This window comes from Theropithecus gelada, chromosome 12 (genome assembly GCF_003255815.1).
Source record: "Theropithecus gelada isolate Dixy chromosome 12, Tgel_1.0, whole genome shotgun sequence".
In the NCBI taxonomy this organism is placed as follows: Eukaryota; Metazoa; Chordata; class Mammalia; order Primates; family Cercopithecidae; genus Theropithecus; species Theropithecus gelada.
This window is the reverse complement of record NC_037680.1, coordinates 88,049,866-88,071,823: the sequence shown is the minus strand read 5'-3', so window position 1 is coordinate 88,071,823 and position 21,958 is coordinate 88,049,866. Positions and strand designations below refer to the sequence as shown.

The 21,958-nt window shown below is 34.5% G+C and overlaps 1 protein-coding gene across 4 annotated transcripts in view; it reads left to right on the top strand.

Moving 5' to 3' along the window:
* The window catches only part of ERBB4 (erb-b2 receptor tyrosine kinase 4), a 1,181,951-nt gene extending 1,160,240 nt beyond the window's left edge, over positions 1-21,711 (top strand). For 2 of the 4 annotated variants that reach the window (XM_025405286.1, XM_025405287.1), the window contains exons 26-28: positions 13,027-13,074; positions 13,868-14,165; positions 16,953-21,711. In XM_025405286.1, the coding sequence (XP_025261071.1) occupies positions 13,027-13,074; positions 13,868-14,165; positions 16,953-17,398 (792 nt within the window). In that variant the 3' untranslated portion in view covers positions 17,399-21,711. The remainder of the gene's footprint in view (positions 1-13,026; positions 13,075-13,867; positions 14,166-16,952) is intronic. The other 2 variants (XM_025405288.1, XM_025405289.1) reach the window with 1 other exon arrangement.
* Positions 21,712-21,958: the final 247 nt, after the last annotated feature.

Below are 21,958 nucleotides of genomic sequence, written 5' to 3'. Positions count from 1 at the left end.
TTTCGAAGGAATGCTTTAAAATAATTTTAAATGATGTAGTAGTAGACATTTAAATGAAACTTGTACATTATTTCTCACTATTCTACTTATGTCAATGACAGCAATCATTTTAACAATTGTTTCAAATTTGGTTTTTAAACTTTTTTAAAAATTTAAAATTTTTAATCTTTGTGGGTGCACAGTAGGTATGTATTTTGGGTGTATATGAGATATTTTGATACAGGTATATAATGTCTAATAATCACATCAGGGTAAATAGGGTTTCCATCATCTCAAGCATTTATCCTTTGTGTTCCAAGCAATCCAATTATATGTTCTTATTTATTTTAAAATATACAACTAAATTACTATTGACTGTAGTCACTCTGTTGTGTTATCAAATACTAGATCTTATTTACTCTATTTTTTTTTTTTGTACCCATTAACCATTCCCAGTTCCCCTTACTCTCCCCTTAACTACCACGCCCAGCCTCTGGTAACCATCCTTCTAATCTCTTATCTCCATAATTTCAATTGTGTTAATTTTTAGCTCCCACAGATATGCGAGAACACGCAAAATTTCTCTTTCTGTGCCTGGCTTATTTTACTTCAAATAAAATTTGTGATATAGAATTTGCAAAATAACTTCTGCCCTCACACAGATAATCATGTCACTGTGTAAATACTTTCACTGTAGTATATAAGAAGTGTATGCTTATTTGGATGGCAGCATTTTGTTGATTTTGTGTGAGGGATACTTGGAAAATTCAGCTGTATTTTCTTTATGTCACTGTATTTTCTTTATGTCACTGGAGAAAAAAGCCTATTATTGCACATTTATCTACTATGTTATTCTATTCAAAAATATTTAACATAAACATGAGCTTATAAAGCTCATAAAGCACACAGCATAGGCATTATTATTCCCATTTTACAGATGAGAACACTAAGCTCAGAGAATACTTTTTTATGGCAGCAGGGCTGTTGGGTGACAGTCCTTTTCTCTTATGAAGAGCTCTTCTCCAGCAGCTACTTCCCTTCTCAGAAACACACACTATGTAATTTTGATTTAGAATTTCATTGACTTACAAGTTTGATTTTCTGTAGCATTTAGCCACGATTGTCCTTAAAATACTTTTTGAATATTTTAAAATGGCCCTTCCTTATGTGTTTGCTCTGTGCACCACAGTGTGGAAATGCAGTTAGGTGGTATGTACCACTTGTAGAGAAAGGATACATTTTGCATCTGCCTATAGTTGCTTTGTCTACAAGGTCTGTCGTGTTATTGTTCTTAGTTAACAATTTATGTTTTTCAGGGATACAGCTAAACCCTGGTTCTCTAGGTCTCCAAAGCAATAGGAAATATATAGGTGTCCTAGGGGAATGCTGTCATACTAGTGACAATAGAATCTTGAAGTTTTATAGCTGAATGTGAAATGTTCATTGACTTCAGAATCACTCACCATTTGTAAGAATACTTTTTAAAAACTTTGCCATTAGAATTAAGATTGCCAACAATGACTTCAGAAATAGTAACTGATATTGACAGAAAGAGTGTACTAGATGAGATAGATATAATATTCAGATAATTGCATCTGAGTTCAATTCCACCCAAGCCATCTGCAGAATAAGAAGTGTACCATATATAATATCAGGGATGCTAAAATTCCACATCCTTTAAAACTTACCCAACTGGCTTGATGGAGTCACTGAGATTTTCACCAATAGAGCCACTCTTTGGGTTTAAGACATTTTTTAATCTATCCTTTGATTCAATATATCTTTGCTGAACATTCACCATGTCTGTGCCCCTGGCACTGTGCTAGATATGAAAAATTTAATAGTAAATTAGAGTGAATCCTCTTCCAAATAGACTCATAGTCTAAGAAAAAAGACATACTAATGAAATAAACAGAATACAGTTGTTAAATTATTCACATGGGGCACATAATGGGTTCTTTGATAAATACTTTTTGAATCAATAATTAAATATAATCAAGGTACTGATAATTTTTCATAAGATCACAATGTAATCAAGGCAACGAAGCCAGAAAGAGCATTGAGGAAGTAACTGGAGTTTGGGCAGAGGTCGGAGGTGAGAGAGGAAAGGGCTTATCAAGAAGATCTGAGATGTATTTGACTGAAGGCTTATGAGGAAAGAGCAAAGGAAGCTGGAGAAATTGGCAAGGATCATAGTTACCAAAGCCTCCAAAGCCACGAATAATGGACTTCATTTAGCCTGAGGGCAACACTAGGTCTTGCAGTTTTGTTTTGTTTTGTTTCTGAGACAGAGTCTTACTCTGTCACCCAGGCTGGAGTGCAGTGGCGCGATCTCAGCTCACTGCAACCTCCCCTTCTTGGGTTCAAGAAATTCTCCTGCCTCAGCCTCCCAAGTAGCTGGGATTACAGGCATACACCATCACGCCTGGCTAATTTTTGTATTTTTAGTAGAGATGGGGTTTTACCATCTGGGGGTTTCACCAGGCTGGTCTTGAACTCCTGACCTTGTGATCCGCCCACTTTGGCCTCCCAAAGTGCTGGGATTACAGGTGTGAGCCACCATGCCCAGAGGTCTTGCAATTTTTTAAGGAGGGGGATGAAGTATAAATATTAGATTGGCGTGAAGGGAAAGAATAAGATCAAGAACAGCTAGAAGGTTGTTACAGTACTCTAGTCAAGAAATGGTACCATAATTAATGGTACCTAATGGCCTGTTTTCCTTAGTGCATCCTAGTTTACTTCTATATCAGAAGCATAATTACTAATAACACTTTATTTTACTCTCTAAGTATCGCAGTTGGAGTGATAAATTTTTGGGCACCTTAACCACAACTGAAATAGTGGCCATGAGGATGAAGAGAATGGTTAGATTCTGGGGGGTATTAAGAGGTTTGAAAGGGTAGACCTTGGATGCTTAGATATAAGCGGTGGGATAGAGGAGACATCAAAGATAACACTAAGATATTTGACTTGCACAGTTGGACAAGTTATTGATATTATCCACCAAGCCAAGAAAGACAAGCAAGCCCGAGAGAGAAGATGGCCATTTCAATTTAAGAAATGTGATGTTTGAAGTGCTATGAAACAGATCAATAGAGATTATCAGGGCAGCTGTTAGTTATATGGGTATGACTTGGTATTCAGTAGTTCAGTGTTACCTGAAGTAATTCCATCATAATCTACTAACACCAATTTGAGAAGATTTTACAAGTGAATTCATCAGACTAAATAGATGCCCTCTGACCTAGCTAAAGCCATGTTTCTGGGCAGAAAATAAAAGTGTAGATAATTGAGGATGTTTTTGGAGTGTGAGTCGCTGATCAAGAATTGTACACCTGGAATGGGAGGACAATATAGTCCTATTTTCCACAGAGCTGGGGCAGAAATAAATGGGCCCAGGAATCTGTTAGGAATAAAGAATCACGGGTCTGAAATTGCAAAATCAACTTTAGTGGGGAAACACTGAGATCAGATTTTGCCTGCTTTAGAGTTTCACCTGGGCTGTCCTTGGCTCAGGTAGACAATCTAAGGATCCTCAGCAGATAGATGTTTTTCCAATTAGGCCTGTTAGTAACTAGCTGTATGTTCTTGAAGAAAGTCATTTACCATCTCTATGGGTCATCTATGGCAGATTTAAATGAGATTCTCTAGTTTTAGTTCCATTTTATTTTTTGCTTCCTTCATTTTTTTTTTAGTAAAGTGTTACAATTTTAGAAATTAAAATAAAATTATTATGGCCGTGATTCTGCTTAATCTGGGTTGACTTTGGCAGCAACCATGTAAATGGAAAACTAAGAAGTATTGGTCATTTTTTTTTTTTATTTTAGATAATTCCAAAATGGTTCACAAATAGATGCAGGAATGCTTTGTATATTTTTCCTCTTCCTTTTTATATGCAGCAAAATCAGATTTGGGGGCTTTTCAGTCATGGTGAAAGCTGCTTAGACTACAGTCAACAAGTAGCTCTCGGGGAGGGCTATTTTCTCTTGGGGTGTTGCCTTCAATCTGATATTCTTTTTGGCCTAGATCAGTTGTAAATACCAGCCTGTTTCTGTGAAATGTAACTAGTGTTTGCTCTGGGCTGATGGGACAGTCATGTGCTGTTTGTTCTGTCAGTGGCTCTACCGGAGTATTCATAGTACATTATTCAGATCAGCTCACAGGAACCAGCTGTCCTAATTCCAGGTGGACTGTTAGAAATCTTTTTACTTACGGCAACAGCTGTACCACCTGGTAGCTTAAAGAGCAGTAGTTGGATGAATAAACCATTGTTACAAATTCACTTTTTATCTGGTAAACAGTTTGCATAAACTAGCATAACTGAAGATATTTTCAACCTGGTCCACACTGCAATGATATAAACACTGAAGGGCTTTATCTGTATTATGTTAAATTGTTTCCTTGTTGTCAACACCTATCATTTAAAACACTGAATAAAATCTACATGCCAAAATAAGGTTTATAAAATTTGCAATTCTATTTCCTGTATTATTTGTTCTCCATCCTCCAATACACAAACCGTGCCCTTCATATTTTTTACATTCTCACACATAGATTGCTCTAAATACGCTTATTGAAATTTTAAATATATAATAAAGCATTCTGAGCTTGGATTATTACTAAAGAGAAGATTGAATATTTCACTCTTGCCTTATTATTTGCCAGTAAATAAAATAACTCTAAACTCTAAATAGAATAACAAATACTTCTAAGTAGAACTCTTATTATTTTTAGTGAACATCTCATTTGTTGATAAACAATATCTGCATGTGAAACATAGGAAAAACAAAACAAAAGCTACCCCACAAATGAGCTAACAGCCTATAAAAGACAACTTATTTGATTGTATGGGTTAAATAACCTTTGTTATCTTGTTTTAAGCTATTAATTGCCTTAGCATGTATATGAATACATATACATGTGTATGCACATATATATCTAACATATGTATCCACACAAACACAGAGCCTAAAATTCAGATTTAAGTCTTCACTGATAGTACAAAAGGAAACATATTATATCTAGGCAAATACATTACATTTCAAATTCTAAAATTATGGCATTCAAATTCCAAGTGTTTATAGTCTTTTTTTTCTTATTCTTAGTTCAAACCTGCCTTATAGATTACTTATTTTTTAAATTATTTTAATAATCCCTAGACAGTATCTTATTGCGTAGACAGATCTGGAGATAAATGCTGTGAAGGTAAAAGTATATCAAGTAACAGATAGAAATATTGTGAAGGTAAAAGTATATCAACTGACAATAAGCATGTATGTATATGTCGATTTTTAATAACTGGCTTTTATAGGTAGAGTGTTTAAATAACATCTCTTTTCTGTGAAGGGCAACCTGTTTTGTAGATAAAGTACTATTTTAATAAATACTACTTTTAGTTAATATGTTTATGGCCAGCTTTTATATATAGTATTTAATACTATAAGGGTATCCCTTTTGTCTAATAAACTTATAGCCTATTCAATAACAAGTTAATATCTGTCTTCAAATTAAAGTGTCACAAAATTTACTTTAAGAGTATATTAATATGTATTTCAGCTTAGAACAAATGTTTTGGTTAAGGCAAATGCTTTCAGCTATATTTTAAAAATAGGTTTGTTTCTGAAAAACAATGCAACCTCTAAAAGATACTTCTTACTATTTATTAAATGTTAATTTGAGGCTGTAAAGTATAATGGATTGCACTTTGGATGGGAACTCAGGGAATCTTGTTTCTAGTACCGTCACTATTTTTGTTACCTTGGAAAATTAACCTTTCAGAGTGTCAGAGTCTATCTGTAAAATAAAATTCTAAAACTTTTTTTCAAAATTGTATTTTCATGAATCATCATCCAAATGTGGTTAGGCTCATAAAAACATACAATTATATATTGCATGTAGCCTAAGTGATACTTTGTACAATAGATAGTCCATTTAAAAAAGGAAATTGATGAATCGACTTTGAAAAGATTTACGAGAGAAAACTTTATAAGATACTTTGCTTTAATGCTAATCACATTTTACAATATTTAATAACTAATTGTGTGAGCTTAAGGCAGAAAATTCATTTTACATGTAAATCCTTTGATAGTTGGAAGTGATCTTTCCCATTACCTGTCCTATACCCATATTCTTCTTTTTAGAGTTAAATAAACTAAAGGACCAAGAAGCTAAAGAATTTGTTAAAAAGTTATGTGACTTAGTGAAAAATATTCAAGAATGCAATCCTGGAGATAGAAGGATTTCATGAGACCATTTGTTTTAGGTCTGTGAAGTTTTTGTCTTCAAAAGATGCCTGACCCGGTGCATTGTTGGCATCCTGAAAAATCCTCATCAGATACTCTTTATGATGTTGGGATAAAAACCACACAAGCAGAGACAATTTCATGATTCATTTGAAGAATCAGGCTACTCCAGAATTTATACATAGTTAAGGCTTGATGATCTCATTTCTATTCTTAAAGACATTGCATTAGAACTAGATGTTCTTAAGCATACATTAAAAAAAGAAAAGAAAAATAGCCTACTCTCTCTAACTGAAAAGAATTACTGAGAAGTCTTTGAGAAACTCCTAGAAGTTCTCCTCTTTAGATTTCTAGCTACATGCATTAGCTAGTAGCTAAGCGATAATTAGGAAAAGGTTCAATTATCACAACATGCTAATGAAAATGAATATAAACATGCCAAAAAAGAGAAAGTTGCTAGAACAAACCAAACAATACAAAAATTTAGAACTTGCACCAGGGTAAAGAAATCAGTGATAACTAATCTCAAGAAGGGTGACACAATTCTTGTTGTTATCTTGAATGAAGCTAAGGAATGTTGACATTAGTGGAAAATTATATTTCTTTATGCCCTTTCTTTTTTGACTGTGCTAATAATATTCTTTGATTCCATCACATAATATTGCTCAAAGAAGCAACTTAAAGCAGAAACCTGTAAAGTGAGGGGAATGTTCAGCTTCATTTTATTGACTCATCTAGCCATGAATATTTTAAAAGGAAATATCCTCTTGTTCTACTGATATTTGGAAAGGGTACAGGAATTGCTGCCTGGGGATACAATAGCTTACTTACCCTCAGTGAAGCAGGAAGAAGAATTTATTGACTAAGCCTTGTACTAGGAACAATAAATCCATAATCAGGAGTGCTGTCATGAAAAATCTTTGTGCTCTCCAGTTATTTAAAATTGTCTCTTCCTGCTTCAGGGCTGGCTTTGCTCTTGGTGAGGTAGGTAAATGTATATATACACAATATGATTTTAGATAAAAAGGACTTGTAAGAAAGAATGGAAAAATACACACACACACACACACACACACACACACACCCTATTAACTCTTAATACTCAAAGTTTCCTTCTTTCCAGTTTATGTCCTTGTAACTAATTTAAGTGAAAAGTGGGGTGGAGCAATACTGTAATGCATTATCAGCATTTTATACCTAAGGTAATGAGTTTCAGATGTGCCTACTTAAGTCATTAAGTTCTTTTCACTAAAACTAGAAAAAGAAACTAAGAATTTGAGAAAATAGTTGAAGCATAATACAAAGGAAGAGAGAGGGCAAAGATGAGTAAGAATAGAAATGCTAAAGTCAAAATCTATGTGCGGTATAATGTAAAGGTCATAGAGTGACGGGCTTTGTGGTCAGATAGCCAACTATGGATGTGTGCACACGGCAGATCCTTTCTCTGCTCCTCAATTTTTTTGTCTATAAAATGAGAGTTATAATTTTTAATAATGCTATTTACCTTGCAAGTTTATAAGAATACATAAAACCTAAAATAGTCCAAGGTATAGGGTGGGTACATAATACATATATATATGTGTGTGTGTGTATACATATATGTTAGTTTCTCTTTCTATTTCTTAATTTCCCTAAGAGTCATCATGTATTCATCTATGAAACAGAATAGACTCAAAATAAAGTAGACTTTGAGGACTGACTTAAGAAAAGTGGGATTATTAAGCATTATAGAAGACACCATTTTCATATGCTTTGTAAATTCTGTCCTGACTCTTGTTCATATTTACAGATACCACTCATAGCTTCCATTTATTAAATTTTTTAATTAAATGAGTACATGAGACATATACAAAAGATGAAAGGTTCCAAGATTAATGAGTGAATAAAGAATGAGAGCTGGCCAGGCACGGTGGCTCACGTCTGTAATCCCAGCACTTTGGGAGGCCGAGGCAGGTGGATCACGAGGTCAGGAGTTCAAGACCAGCCTGACCAAGATAGTGAAACCCCATCTCTAAAAATTAGCAAAGCATGGTGGCGGGAGCCTGCAATCCCAGCTACTCGGAAGGCTGAGGCAGAGAATTGCTTGAACCTGGGAGGCAGAGATTGCAGTGAGCCGAAATCGCGCCACTGCACTCCAGCCTGGGTGACAGAGCGAGACTCCGTCTTGAAAAACAAACAGCAACAAAAAAGAATAAGAGCCCAAGTCAATATTTCTTCAACTGGACCATAGAGTCATTATTGGGTGTGTGTGTGTGTGTGTGTGTGTGTGTGTGCAGAGTAAGAGAGATTGTTCAAAAAAGTAGAGTCCCACAGAATCAAACCAAATAGAAAAATGAGTAAATAAATGTATGTATACATAGACAAAAGATATTATGTGTAATATATATAAAATTCAGCCAGCAGCTGAAATCTCAATAGACTTCTCCCAGCCATTTTTGGGTTTGGCACATATAGACACATTTTCTTGGTTTCCTTCTGATTGCCCTGTGAAAAATGAAGGTTCTAAATCTAAATGTCTCAAAACACTGGTATGTTGAACTCAGTTGTGAGAAAGATGCAGAGTTACAACCATGCATCAGGAATTATAATTTATAATACAATAATTATAATAACCTAATACAATAAACATTTTCTGTATGCTGCCGTGTGACCTCTGAAAGTGTGGAAATGCCTATCAGAGTGTTAAGCAGATATGTCAGGGACGATAAAAGGTTGAGAACCTTTAATAGTTACTATGTGGAAGTGTCTGGATAATAAATTAGTGCTGATGGATTAGCAACGTCTTACAGAGACATTTTATTTTAGTCAAAAGAATTTGGAGTATTTCTTGAACCTAGAAATTGTAATCTTATAATTACTGTTGAAAGTAATAGTTATTTAAAGATTAGAAAATGACTCTTATTGATCACATGTTTAATTTAGATAGAAGCTAGGCATTAGGCCTGTATTTTTGTTTCCTCTGAAAGTAGATTTGTATAATAACTTTTTTAAATATCACGAGATACAGTCCATCTATTTAATAATTAAAATTTCTCAAGAACACTATAAACAATACAAATATAAGAAATACTGTGCATAAAATGTGACAAAGGTTCTAATATTTATCATTCAACAAAAAAGTAAATTTTAGAACATGATGTATTTAAAAGTGCATTTAATACAGTATTTGATTTGTTTGCTGATACTTGCCTTCTCTGTAATCTCCGGCATTTAAATCCAAGTTAATCATACAATATCCCAGTGATATGGCCACAGAATTAAACTCATTCCATCCATCACCCTTACAAACGCCCCCCACCAGGAACAAACTCAGTGTCACCTGCCAGTTCATAACCCACCTCTTTCTATCTCTGCCCTGCTGACAGTAAATTGCCTCACCAGCTAATTGAACAGATGCACCCAGTGCTGCTTCCTAAAGATCTGCAAAGCTGGACTTTGATGGACAGCAGAAAGTAGCACAATGGAAAAACAAAAGCTTTTAACTGAGAGCATTGCTTTGTTCTGCTTAGAACTTTAAGGTCACTCCAGCTCATTTTGACTGCTGTGAGGATCTTAATTTTTACTCAACCAATTTACTTGCAGCTGTCATTCTTTCCAATATTAAAAGTTCAGCTCTTCAAGTGTGGGGAATTGAGGGAGAGAGAAATGAGAAGAGCTTGTTTCAAACTAAAAACAGCAAAAACAAGTAAAATCTGGCTTGGCTCTGAAGTACAAAAAGTTATTTTCAAAGCTTATAAATTATGACATCGTGATTAACATGTAATTTAAATATATTTAAACAACAATTATATCACATTTCCAGCCCAGCTAATTGGCCTCACAGATGTTCCCTTGGAGCTGCATTGCCCTTCCACGGGGAAATGAATGAGGTGCTTTTTATCATGGAAAACAGATAAAAAAGCAAACTGAAAAAATGGAAACAGAAACATAAAAAGCAGCCAGTAACCCTAAAAACAATGAATGCTAAAGGGGTTTTGCTTAGCATTTTTTTCCATTTTAATGCTGAAAGCAGGAAAATTCATGAAGATGCTCCTATTACTGTGATGCTATTTGGCAGTTTGTCCAGATATGGAGTTGGCAGGTTGATGACTGAAAGACTTGTCAAAGCAGGGACAGTGGATGCATTCTAATAGGGCATGGCCTCGCTTTCTGTCTTGGAACAGACTAACCGCAAGAGTCCCAGTTATTTTAATCCATTGCCTTTACAATGGAAGCCATTCTAGCCCAGATAATGAATATAGATAATAAACTGTTCCCCGATGAAGAATGACTTGTAAGTTGTTCCTTTGATTGTTTATGTCTCAGGTTTTGTAAAGTGCAAAATGTGCAATCAATACTCATTTCTCAGCTGTAATTCTAGTCAAACATTACCCAGTACAGCAACTTTTGCAAGGTAAGAGGTCAAAGGAGCACTAGTAATTATGAATATTTCGGAATACCTTGCATCTAATATAGAATAATAGAATTGAAATAAATTGCCTTGTTTCATTCTTGCCTTTTCTTCCAACAATCTCAGATTATAATCGATAGTGTAAATTCTAAAAGGACAGTGGTCATGTCTTTCTTAGTGTATCGTGGTATCGCTGGCATCTACCACGGTGCCTGTACTTTTACTGTAGAGATTTAGTAATATTTGTGAAGTACTTGCCAAATAATTGGTGTTTAATGAAGAGGGTAAGGCCAGTGTTTGTAGTTTGGTGAAGTTCCACCAGGCAGTTCCATATTTCCCGTACTGTCACTCTATATTACAAATCACTGGACTATAAAAAATTCTCTACTCAAATTTTAAGAACAAATGTACTGGATTTCAGGTATTTCTAAAATATAGTAAAACGTGCCTATATTTAAGATGATTAGAGAATAGATGAGCATTTTAAAATGCCTCTTTGATGAGTAGCTTTGACATCCTGATTGCTTTATTTTAGAAATTCAATTTAGTGGATATGGATATTTAAATGTGATATGTTATTTACATTTTTATAATAGTGCAGAGTTTACAAAGTTCATTTATATGCATTATCTTACTTAATATTTATTAATAATAAAATAGAGAGGCCAAGAATGAAAACGAGGGTCTGAGATGTTTCATGATTCACCAAATTCACACCACTTATCATTGGAACTAAAGCCCAGGTCATTAAACAATCTGTCTGTTGCACAGTAGCACCTCCTATGTATTGCATATTAAATATATCTCTGACTTTCCATGTCATAATCTTTGATGTGTTGTTAGTTATGTTACTAAAGAAGAAAATAGATAAATATTCTAATGCCACCATAGTTATGGGGAAAATTAAAATATAAACTCACTATAGGGGTTCAGACCATGTCCCTTGATTAGTCCAGCAGACTAAGTTAGTTAAGGGAGATTATATTATCCAGTTGTTACTGATTTACTTTAAATACTTAATCTCCATGGGACCATATTCTTCTTAGAATGCTTCGTGAATCTAAATCATATGAACAGTGACCTGGAATAATATTTATCTGTTTCACATAAAAGATGTTAAGTATCTGTAATCCCAGCACTTTGGGGGCTGAGGCAGGCGGATCACGAGGTCAGGAGATCGAGACTATCCTGGTTAACACGATGAAACCCCGTCTCTACTAAAAATACAAAAAATTAGCTGGGCATGGTGCCAGGCGCCTGTAGTCCCAGCTACTCGGTAGGCTGAGGCAGGAGAATGGCACGAACCCGGGAGGCGGAGCTTATAGTGAGCCGAGATCCTGCCACTGCACTCCAGCCTGGGCGACAGGGCGAGACTCATCTCAAAAAAACAAACAAAAAAGATGTAAGGTATCTTAGAGGTTGATTTTAGTCATCTCTGTTTACTTAAAGCTGGATTGTAGAGAATATGAGCTTCATAAAATCAAGCAGTTTGGGTCTGTGTTTTGCATTATCCCTGTGCCTAGAAAAGTGCCTGGCACATAGACAGTAGGTTCTCAAAAAATGTGTTTAATGTATTTTTTAAATTAAGAAACAGAATTAGTATCATACAACTCCTTTTCCTTACCCTAAAGAACACTGTCCTTCATATTTTATTATATTTTTATACCCTCTTTGTTAGCCCATAGGATGGAGTGTTAAGCTATAAAAATATACATGTATTTTTGTTGTTGTTTCTTTAACTGAAATCTGATTTTGACTCATTATAAATACATAAGGGGAATCTACAGCATGTTTCCAGGAAATGAATTGATTTTCCAAATTTTCTGCTGTTTCTTAAAAAAAAAAGTAAGACTGAAGATAAAATAGCATATACCTTTTAATAAGGAGAGGCAAAGGAGTTTACCCTTTGCTGAAGTGGCGAAAAATAAATGTAGCTTGATAGCAAAAATTACTGCAGGCAAATCGAAATCTCCTGCTATCTCCTTCCAGAAATATTTATTCTAAGAGAAAAAATAACAGCAGCGTATATGGCCATTTCAATCTTTTGACATGTAAAGAAGGAAACCATTTCCTATTTACATCTATAGTTTATTTACTACTTTTTCCTTTCCAGTAGGGTTAATCAGAAGAAAGTTTATTATTTACTTTCTAATCCATTGAAAAATTTTGCTTTTTCTGTATAATTTGCCTTTTCAGGGATTGAATTAAAATATCTATTTTCCTCAAAACATATAAATAAGCTTGCTTATGGTCAGAATACAGACAATGTTACTGCTTAGGAAGCTTCACTGTTGTGCACTTTTCCCCCTTTGGTTCATACGACTCATGTGGCTTTTCTTTTTCGTTTCTTTTTTTAATTTTTTCATTCATATTGCCTCTTATTATATCCATCATTCCATTTTTCTTTCCTATTAGAGTGAAATTGGACACAGCCCTCCTCCTGCCTACACCCCCATGTCAGGAGTAAGTATTTCACAATCAACCTTCATCTTTTAGGATGTTTGGTCTTTGCTTACCATGTTTCCTCTCTCTTGTCTCTGCACAATTTCCTCATTTTGCCTTTGCCAACAGTGAGTTAAGAATTTGCTGTACATTGTGTAGCTGCCTTTGTAGATGTGTTTTTATCTCAGTTGATAATACAAAATTGAGATCTCATGCATCAACAGTAGCTTTCAATTTTTATCTGAAGGATTTACCTGCGCATATAAATTATGCTTCTGGATGTGGAGGTGATCTTTACTTCCCTGAGTATAGGTCATGTACTAAAAAATCAGAATTATAGTGATGATCCTCTAGTTAGGTACTAGAGCCTCAAATTCATAATAACCACAGAATTTTAGAAGGCAATAAAGACAAAGGATTATTCAAAATATATCCATGTACTTCTATTCTTAATGACAACTGTCTATAATGACACTCCCATTTATCATAAAAATTCACTTTGAAGTTTATATTAAATACAGGCACTTGTGGGAAAAGGGCATCAAATACTTTTTATTAGATTATGTTACAGTTGGTTAATAAAACTAAAATGTGTACTTCAAAATTATTTTCTGATGATTTATCTTTTAAGAAAAGCGGAAATTTTAGGTGTTTCTAGTTTGTAACTCAGATTCATCAGCCACTAGGGAAAAATAAATAAATACTATGACTATTCTCTAATAGACTGGCTTTGACATCCTTGTGGCTATTAACATTCATTTTTAAACTATTTCTAACAACACCTTCTCTCTAAATATGTTTCTCTTATTAACAGAATCAGTTTGTATACCGAGATGGAGGTTTTGCTGCAGAACAAGGAGTGGCTGTGCCCTACAGAGCCCCAACTAGCACAATTCCAGAAGCTCCTGTTGCACAGGGTGCTACAGCTGAGATTTTTGATGACTCCTGCTGTAATGGCACCCTACGCAAGCCAGTGGCACCCCATGTCCAAGAGGACAGTAGCACCCAGAGGTACAGCGCTGACCCCACCGTGTTTGCCCCAGAACGGAGCCCACGAGGAGAGCTGGATGAGGAAGGTTACATGACTCCTATGCGAGACAAACCCAAACAAGGTACGAACTGATTATTCAAAAATGATTGCCATTTGAAGTTCACTTCCATCAAGATAAACAAAGTACAGAATGGAAATTGCCAGATAGCTGTACAGCACAACATTTGTGACCTAGTGAAGGCCTAGGCTACTGCTACTTGCAGTATGGTCCCTGAATCAGCAGCATCCACATTATTTATTATTATTTATATAAATCAGAATCTCAGGCAGGCCCCATCTGAAGGAATCTGAATTTTAACAAGATCCCCAGGCTATCTGCATACAGCAATGAGTCTTGAGAGGCACTATTCTAAACATATTTTGTTGAAATATTTGAATGAGGTAGCAGACCACAAAGTGTCAGGACCATAGCTTTATTGGACTTAATTGTGGAGATCATAAAGACTGGTATTGTTGGCAAATGTGCCTGATGCTTTTGATGGCACTAATAAATGATTTGTTTGACTCATTTAAAAGGTGTCATTTAAACAACCTAGTTTATTATAGGAAAATATTATGTTTTTATATGACATTTTTCAAAAATTAAAGTTTTGACCCTGTATATACTTACAAGCATACCATCAAGATTTGAAAATAATAATTTGTGGTTTTACAAAGCACAACAAGAATTTTGTAAAGTTAGTAGTAGAAATGTTAAGCACCCAAATCAAATAATGCTTCAATTTTGCAACAAAACAGCTTTTCTTCTTCTACGCTAACAGTATCACAATAGAGAAGATAGATGATTGTTATTAAAAGTGATGATCATGTCTCTCGCAGTCTTTAGTGTCAATAGTAAACTACATTTTAAAACTCTGAGAGGGCTTGTTATAAGGTTATGTTCTCTCCTTCAAAGTAAAATTTAAAGATCTCTAATTGTAAATAACCTTTTAAAATATATCTGTCTAGATAAAACTTTTACATATATAAAACTTATACACATATAAAAATGTAATGAAGAGTTTGGATGTTCATAGTAGCCTAGTAATGACACAAATGTAGATTTTATGAAGATTTGGTGGATTCACCCCAAAGAAGAAGCTTTTCTGGGGATATTTTCACTTCAACCGTAAAGTTATTGGACAGCTATACAAGTTTGCATCAGGATAATATATAAGTAGATCGCATTGAGGAAAGGTAATGTAAGGCTAAGAGAAAAGCAAGTCACCCTATATAGTCACACTGTATTCTCAGATTTTATCTCTGAACACTAAGCTCCATTTCTATAAAAGATTGCTATAGTCTCACCTCGTACTCAGAGAGTACAGAATTTTAGTATAGACATTCCTATTCTTTCAATTAAGAAGTTTTAGAAATCTGGTAAGAAAGATCAAATTCTACGTTGCTTATAAGTGTTTTCATACGCTTGCCAAAGTAAAACTTGTGGCTAAGCATAAAGTTCACCCAACTCCTGCAGGGGCAATAATAAGAAACAGTGCAGTAGAATAAGAAGATTACTCAAGAGGAGTTAGAAGACCTGAATTCCATCCCAACACTAATTGTATCCTGCATACATCACTTAATCTCATTTTTCTGTCTACAAAGCTGGAAAAATAAGTCTTGTACTTCTTTTTCACAGAATTGTGAGGATGAAATGATAGTGTCTTATAAAGTCCTATATATGATAGTGGGATATTCATTACTTCCCTTTCACTTGAATAAATGATGCTAAATACTTACCTATTCTGTATATATACATTTGGAGAAAAATAATCCTGGCTTAATAGAATTTTTCTCTCTACTTGTTGGGCTAAGGATAAGAGATAGAAAGTTTGTTTCAGAATGGCCTCTCAACAAGGAATTGTGTCCTCCTGATGCCTTGAATTCAAAATAGGAATAGCTTAGGGCTTTGCATATATAGTAAAAGAGAGGACTATTTAGAGGACCTACAATATATATGTGTATATGTCTATGTGCAGTTTATATTATAGACATAGATGTAGAATTAAGATTCAGGAGAATGGTGGTAATTATTAGCACCGTTTAGGCCAATACCTATACTAGATGGATTTATTAGATTGATCCATACAAAATAGGCACTAATTGACTGGTTTCAATATACAAAATGGCTATTTCATATGATTCAAGCTGATAGTTTGCTATTTTGTGATTATGATTGGTCAATGGAAATATTATAATTATACTTTATTATTAAGTAGAAGTATATGTAATGTCAAGCAAGTCAGCTAGAGGCATGTTAGCTATCTGTTAGATTTGCTTTTTTAGTTGAATTTTTTTCCTTTGATGCTTTCTTTTCCATGTGTAAAACTTTTGTCAGGAGCATCTCCAATCAAATCCTTTTTACCAGTATAGGCAACCATAGCAAACCATAGAGACTAATAAAATATGATTTCTTCACTCCATCTATTCATCTTGGCATGGAACTCAGCTATAGACTCTTTGGTTTTTCAATATCCTTTATAGAAATTAAGCTGTCTGTATATTTAAAGGCTATTTAATCCTAATAGGTAGTCTTATTTCCTAATATAAATAACTTTTAGAAAACAAAAACATTGAAACAATCAGCCCCATATGCAGAAGAGACAAATGCAATTAGAAAGAAATAAAAATTTAGGAGATAGAAATTCTGATTCTGGCCTCCTTGGCTTCTTGTTTTTTGTAAACATGTTTGGCCCCCTTACTCTTTTTTTCATAAGACCATGGTAATCCACAAATAGTTGTGAGAAATCATGAAAACAAATCTGTGGTTTTTTGTTCTAGACAAAGCAGCTAACCATTATGTATAACTTTGCTCTGATTAATATTTTCCAGAAAGTAGAGGTTAGCTGATTTTTTTTTATTCCTTTAGAATACCTGAATCCAGTGGAGGAGAACCCTTTTGTTTCTCGGAGAAAAAATGGAGACCTTCAAGCATTGGATAATCCCGAATATCACAGTGCATCCAATGGTCCACCCAAGGCCGAGGATGAGTATGTGAATGAGCCGCTGTACCTCAACACCTTTGCCAACACCTTGGGAAAAGCTGATTACCTGAAGAACAATGTACTGTCTGTGCCAGAGAAGGCCAAGAAAGCGTTTGACAACCCTGACTACTGGAACCACAGCCTGCCACCTCGGAGCACCCTTCAGCACCCAGACTACCTGCAGGAGTACAGCACAAAATATTTTTATAAACAGAATGGGCGGATCCGGCCTATTGTGGCAGAGAATCCGGAATACCTCTCTGAGTTCTCCCTGAAGCCAGGCACTGTGCTGCCGCCTCCACCTTACAGACACCGAAATACTGTAGTGTAAACTCAGTTGTGGTTTTTAGGTGGAGAGACACACCCGCTCCAATTTCCCCACCCCCTGTCTTTCTCTGGTGGTCTTCCTTCTACCCCAAGGCCAGTAGTTTTGACACTTCCCAGTGGAAGATAGAGATGCCATGATAGTTATGTGCTTATCTAACTTGAACATTAGAGGGAAAGACTGAAAGAGAAAGATAGGCGGAACCACAATGTTTCTTCATTTCTCTGCATGGGTTGGTTGGGAGAATGAAACAGCTAGAGAAGGACCAGAAAATGTAAGGCAATACCGCCTGCTATCAAACTAGCTGTCACTTTTTTTTCTTTTTATTTTTCCTTCTTTTTTTTTTTTTTTTTTTTTTTTAAGCAGATGGTTGAAACACCCATGCTATCTGTTCCTATCTGCAGGAACTGATGTGTGCATATTTAGCATCCCTGGAAATCATAATAAAGTTTCCATTAGAATAAAAGAATAACATTTTCTATAACAAACATATGATAGTGTCTGAAATTGAGAATCCAGTTTCTTTCCCCAGCAGTTTCTGTCCTGGAAAGTAAGAATGGCCAACTCAAATTTCATAATTTAAAAATCTCCATCAAAGTTATAACTAGTAATTATGTTTCGAAGCCTTTTTGGTTTTTTTCATTTTGTTTTGCTCTGACCAATTCCTTTATATTTGCTCCCCAATTTTTGGCTTTAATTTCTAATCGCAAAGATGTTTACATCAAAGCTTCTTCACAGAATTTAAGAAATATTTTAATATAGTGAAATGACCACTACTTTACGTATGCAATCTTTAAAATAAGAAAGGGAGGCTAATATTTTTATTTTAGCTCTCATTTTTCATGCTATCAAATTATCTTCACCCTCATCTTTTACATTTTTCAACATTTTTTTTCCTCCATAAATGACACTACTTGATAGGCCATTGGTTGTCTGAAGAGTAGAAGGGAAACTAAGAGACAGTTCTGTGTGATTCAAGAAAACTACTGATACTTTCAGGGTTGGTCCAGTGAGGGAATCTATTGAACTGGAAGAAACACACTGGATTGGGTATGTCTACCTGGCAGATACTCAGAAATGTAGTTTGCACTTAAGCTGTAATTTTATTTGTTCTTTTTCTGAACTCCATTTTGGATTTTGAATCAAGCAATATGGAAGCAACCAGCAAATTAACTAATTTAAGTACATTTTTTTTTAAAAAAAAAGAGCTAAGATAAAGACTGTGGAAACGCCAAACCAAGCAAATTAGGAACCTTGCAAATGGTATCCAGGGACTATGATGAGAGGCCAGCACATTATCTTCATATATCACCTTTGCTACGCAAGGAAATTTGTTCAATTCGTATACTTCATAAGAAGGAATGCGAGTAAGGATTGGCTTGAATTCCATGGAATTTCTAGTATGAGACTCTATTTATATGAAGTAGAAGGTAACTCTTTGCACATAAATTGGTATAATAAAAAGAAAAACACAAACATTCAAAGCTTATGGATAGGTCCTTGGCTCAAAGTTGTAAATAAATGTGAAAAATCTTCTCATGCAATTATTTTATTATCCAACACACTAATCTTTTGATACTTTATATAATTCCTTTTCTTCATATACTGCATCCAGTACTAGAACCATCATTATTATGTATCATTTTGAAAGAATACCTGATGATGAAGGATGGAAACAAATGACAGAGATGAGTCTCCAAGTAAAGGGGGCCTCACATCAATAATTAGGAAACTTAGATATAAGTCCCCCTTTTCTGAAAATTCTACCCCAAGTCATTTAGATTTTTAAAAAATACTTCTTTCTAATGTTAAAATTTTGGGACCAAATTAGAGTCAATAGTATAAGATTACTTAATTAGAGTAAAAATATCTATTAAGGCAGAGAAAGTTTAGAGAAAAAAAAATGCAAAGAAATTTGTTTCTTCCTATTCTGAATAAGTAAATCCATCCATCTATCCAAATCTCCTTTATCTAACTGTGTCTACTAAAAGCACCGTATTTTGTGGGGAACACTCAGATAAATGGAATATCATCCCCAACTTCAAAATTCTATCATCTAGGAGATTTAATTAAAATGACATTTTAATTTTTCTATGAGTTCAAAGAATCAGATTGCATAGTCTCTTTTGTGAATAGCTGTCATATAATCAGTTGTACTGTAACATATCTCCTTTGAACTCATTTGGGATATAAGTTACACATCCTTCAAATTGTTGATGTTGACAAATAGGAGAATTTCAGTAACATTATTCAAACATAAACTGGTCTAGAAGAATATTGCATCACTGGCTAATTAACCTATCTAGATTCTAACTTCACCATTAAACCAAAAGCAGATGGTGGTCCTTGGCCAAGAATGATGAAGACATTGGAGTTGGTTTTCTTCTAAGCTATAAGAAGTGAGGCAAGCTGAAAAAGTACAGTAGAGCAGGGGAAGGATTTGTGAGATTCCTTCTAGGGAAGTTCACCCTCAAACTTTTCAGGGTTAAAGACAGAGTGATTCAGGGGCCATAACCTAACAACTCAGAGCTCTCCTATCCATTCAGAGAAGTCTCTAGGAAAAGGAATCTCATATCAGTACTTATGAAAAATGGAATATAAGCCTCCCTTTCTAAATAAATCTGCACCGAGTCATCACAGCCCTCTTTTTGGATACTATACCTTGATTTTTTTTTTCTAATTTACACTATGCATATGGTTTCTACTGGGGTATAGAAAGCAGAATCACTCATTTTGGAGAAGGAAAAAATAAATAGTTAAAACAGACTTTTAACTGTTAAGGTAACAGAAATATATTTAGTGAATGTACTCTCTTTCCTCCTAAGAACACAAGACTTTTACATGTCGGGTAATACCTAGAGACGGAGGTAGGCATAATCCAAAATGACCCAAATGCTTTATAATAGCACCACTTTATAATTCTTTTGAATGATTTCTGTAGTATATAATTGACTTCAGTTGTTTGAGTGTTTTTTGTTTTATTTTTGTCCCCCCTGGGAAAACATATTTCAGCATGTATAAGAGGGAGGAAAAAAGTTTCATTTGTTCCAGACAATAACTTATTTAGCCCAGTAGGGTAGAATTTTAAAATGTCAGTTAAAGTCTTCAAGGTGCTTTGGGGGATATCAGATTCCAGAGGCCAATTGTAGCAACTGAAATTTGCAGAATCAATGTGTAAATTTGAAACAAATTAGTATTAAAATTACACTGACTATATTTTTTAAATCACCCGACTTTGTAGATTATACCTATTTTGGGCAATCCTATTTTCAGGCATGGAAAAACTTTGCAGTTAAATGATTGCCTAAAGAAAGTGGTACTTAAGCAGGTGAGGAAAGATGGCCTCCGATCTAGGGTAGATCCAGAACCACAAAGCATCTGCATCACAAAAGTTGTTAGACTACCAAGCAACTCTTGGTTTTCTGCACAATATTAGTAGCACAGCTTAGGATGAGAATCTTTTCTCCAGGAACATTCTTAAACTAGCATGAAAAACAATGCAAAACTCAAATTTCTATTAAAACACACAAACTAAAATCAAGTGATTCTTTTTTGTAGATTAGGGAGAAGGACTGAATATCTAACTTAAGAGAAGAAATAGTGTTCTTCTAAATGCTATAGTGTGTGAGCTAATACCTTCTAAAAGAAAGACATGGCATGAAGATTGTGCATATTTACAATGCTAAGGAAAAATCAAGAAAAGAACTGTGAGGCTCTGCTGCTAGATGAAGTTGGAAGGACTATTAATGTGCTTCTTGAAGTATCAAAAATGAAAAGAAAATTAAAATTGTTTAAGCCTGACAGGGAAGGATGTAAATACAAGTTTTTCTAGTGCTATCTAACCTTTATTTCAAAACTGGAATTATTCATCCATCTGTAATTGTTGATAATTTAACTAGTATACGTAGTTCATAAGGTAATAGAAAAGGTGATCATGAAAGCATGTATATAACTGGACAGAACCACGATAATGCTATAAGATGTAGATTTAGTTAGGTTATCAGATGTTAAATGATTTTAATATTATTAAATAAATCAAACTAGAAAACTAACCACAAGTATAATATAGCAAAGTTAAATGCAGGATATTAAAATGTAGGATGGATTTTGCATAGTAAAAAAATAAGTTTGCCATTTAAAATTGTCATTTGTTGGGTTTAGCTGAAAGTAGGCATATATGGTTCCACTTGTGAAAACTTGCTTTAAAGCATTACAATGAACAATTTTTTCTCATTCTCTTATTCCTTTATCACTTTTTAAATGTAAAGAAAATTTTATTTATTTATTTTTTTAAATAAACACCACCTTGCAGAATTTAACAGGCAAACATGTTACATATGACTAAGTAGGGGTCTTCAAGATGAAGTAAAGAAAATGTAAATGTTCTATTACCTTATGCAGAGACAAAAAAAAATGAGTGGTGTCATTTAGCAAACAAACAAAATACAGTTAATTTGTGATATGTCCTTTCTTTGCTCACTATGCCCTCTTGCCTCCAAAAATGACAACGAAAAAATCACAATTTTTCTGATAAATAAATGCTAAACCAAGTGTTCCAAAGTACTG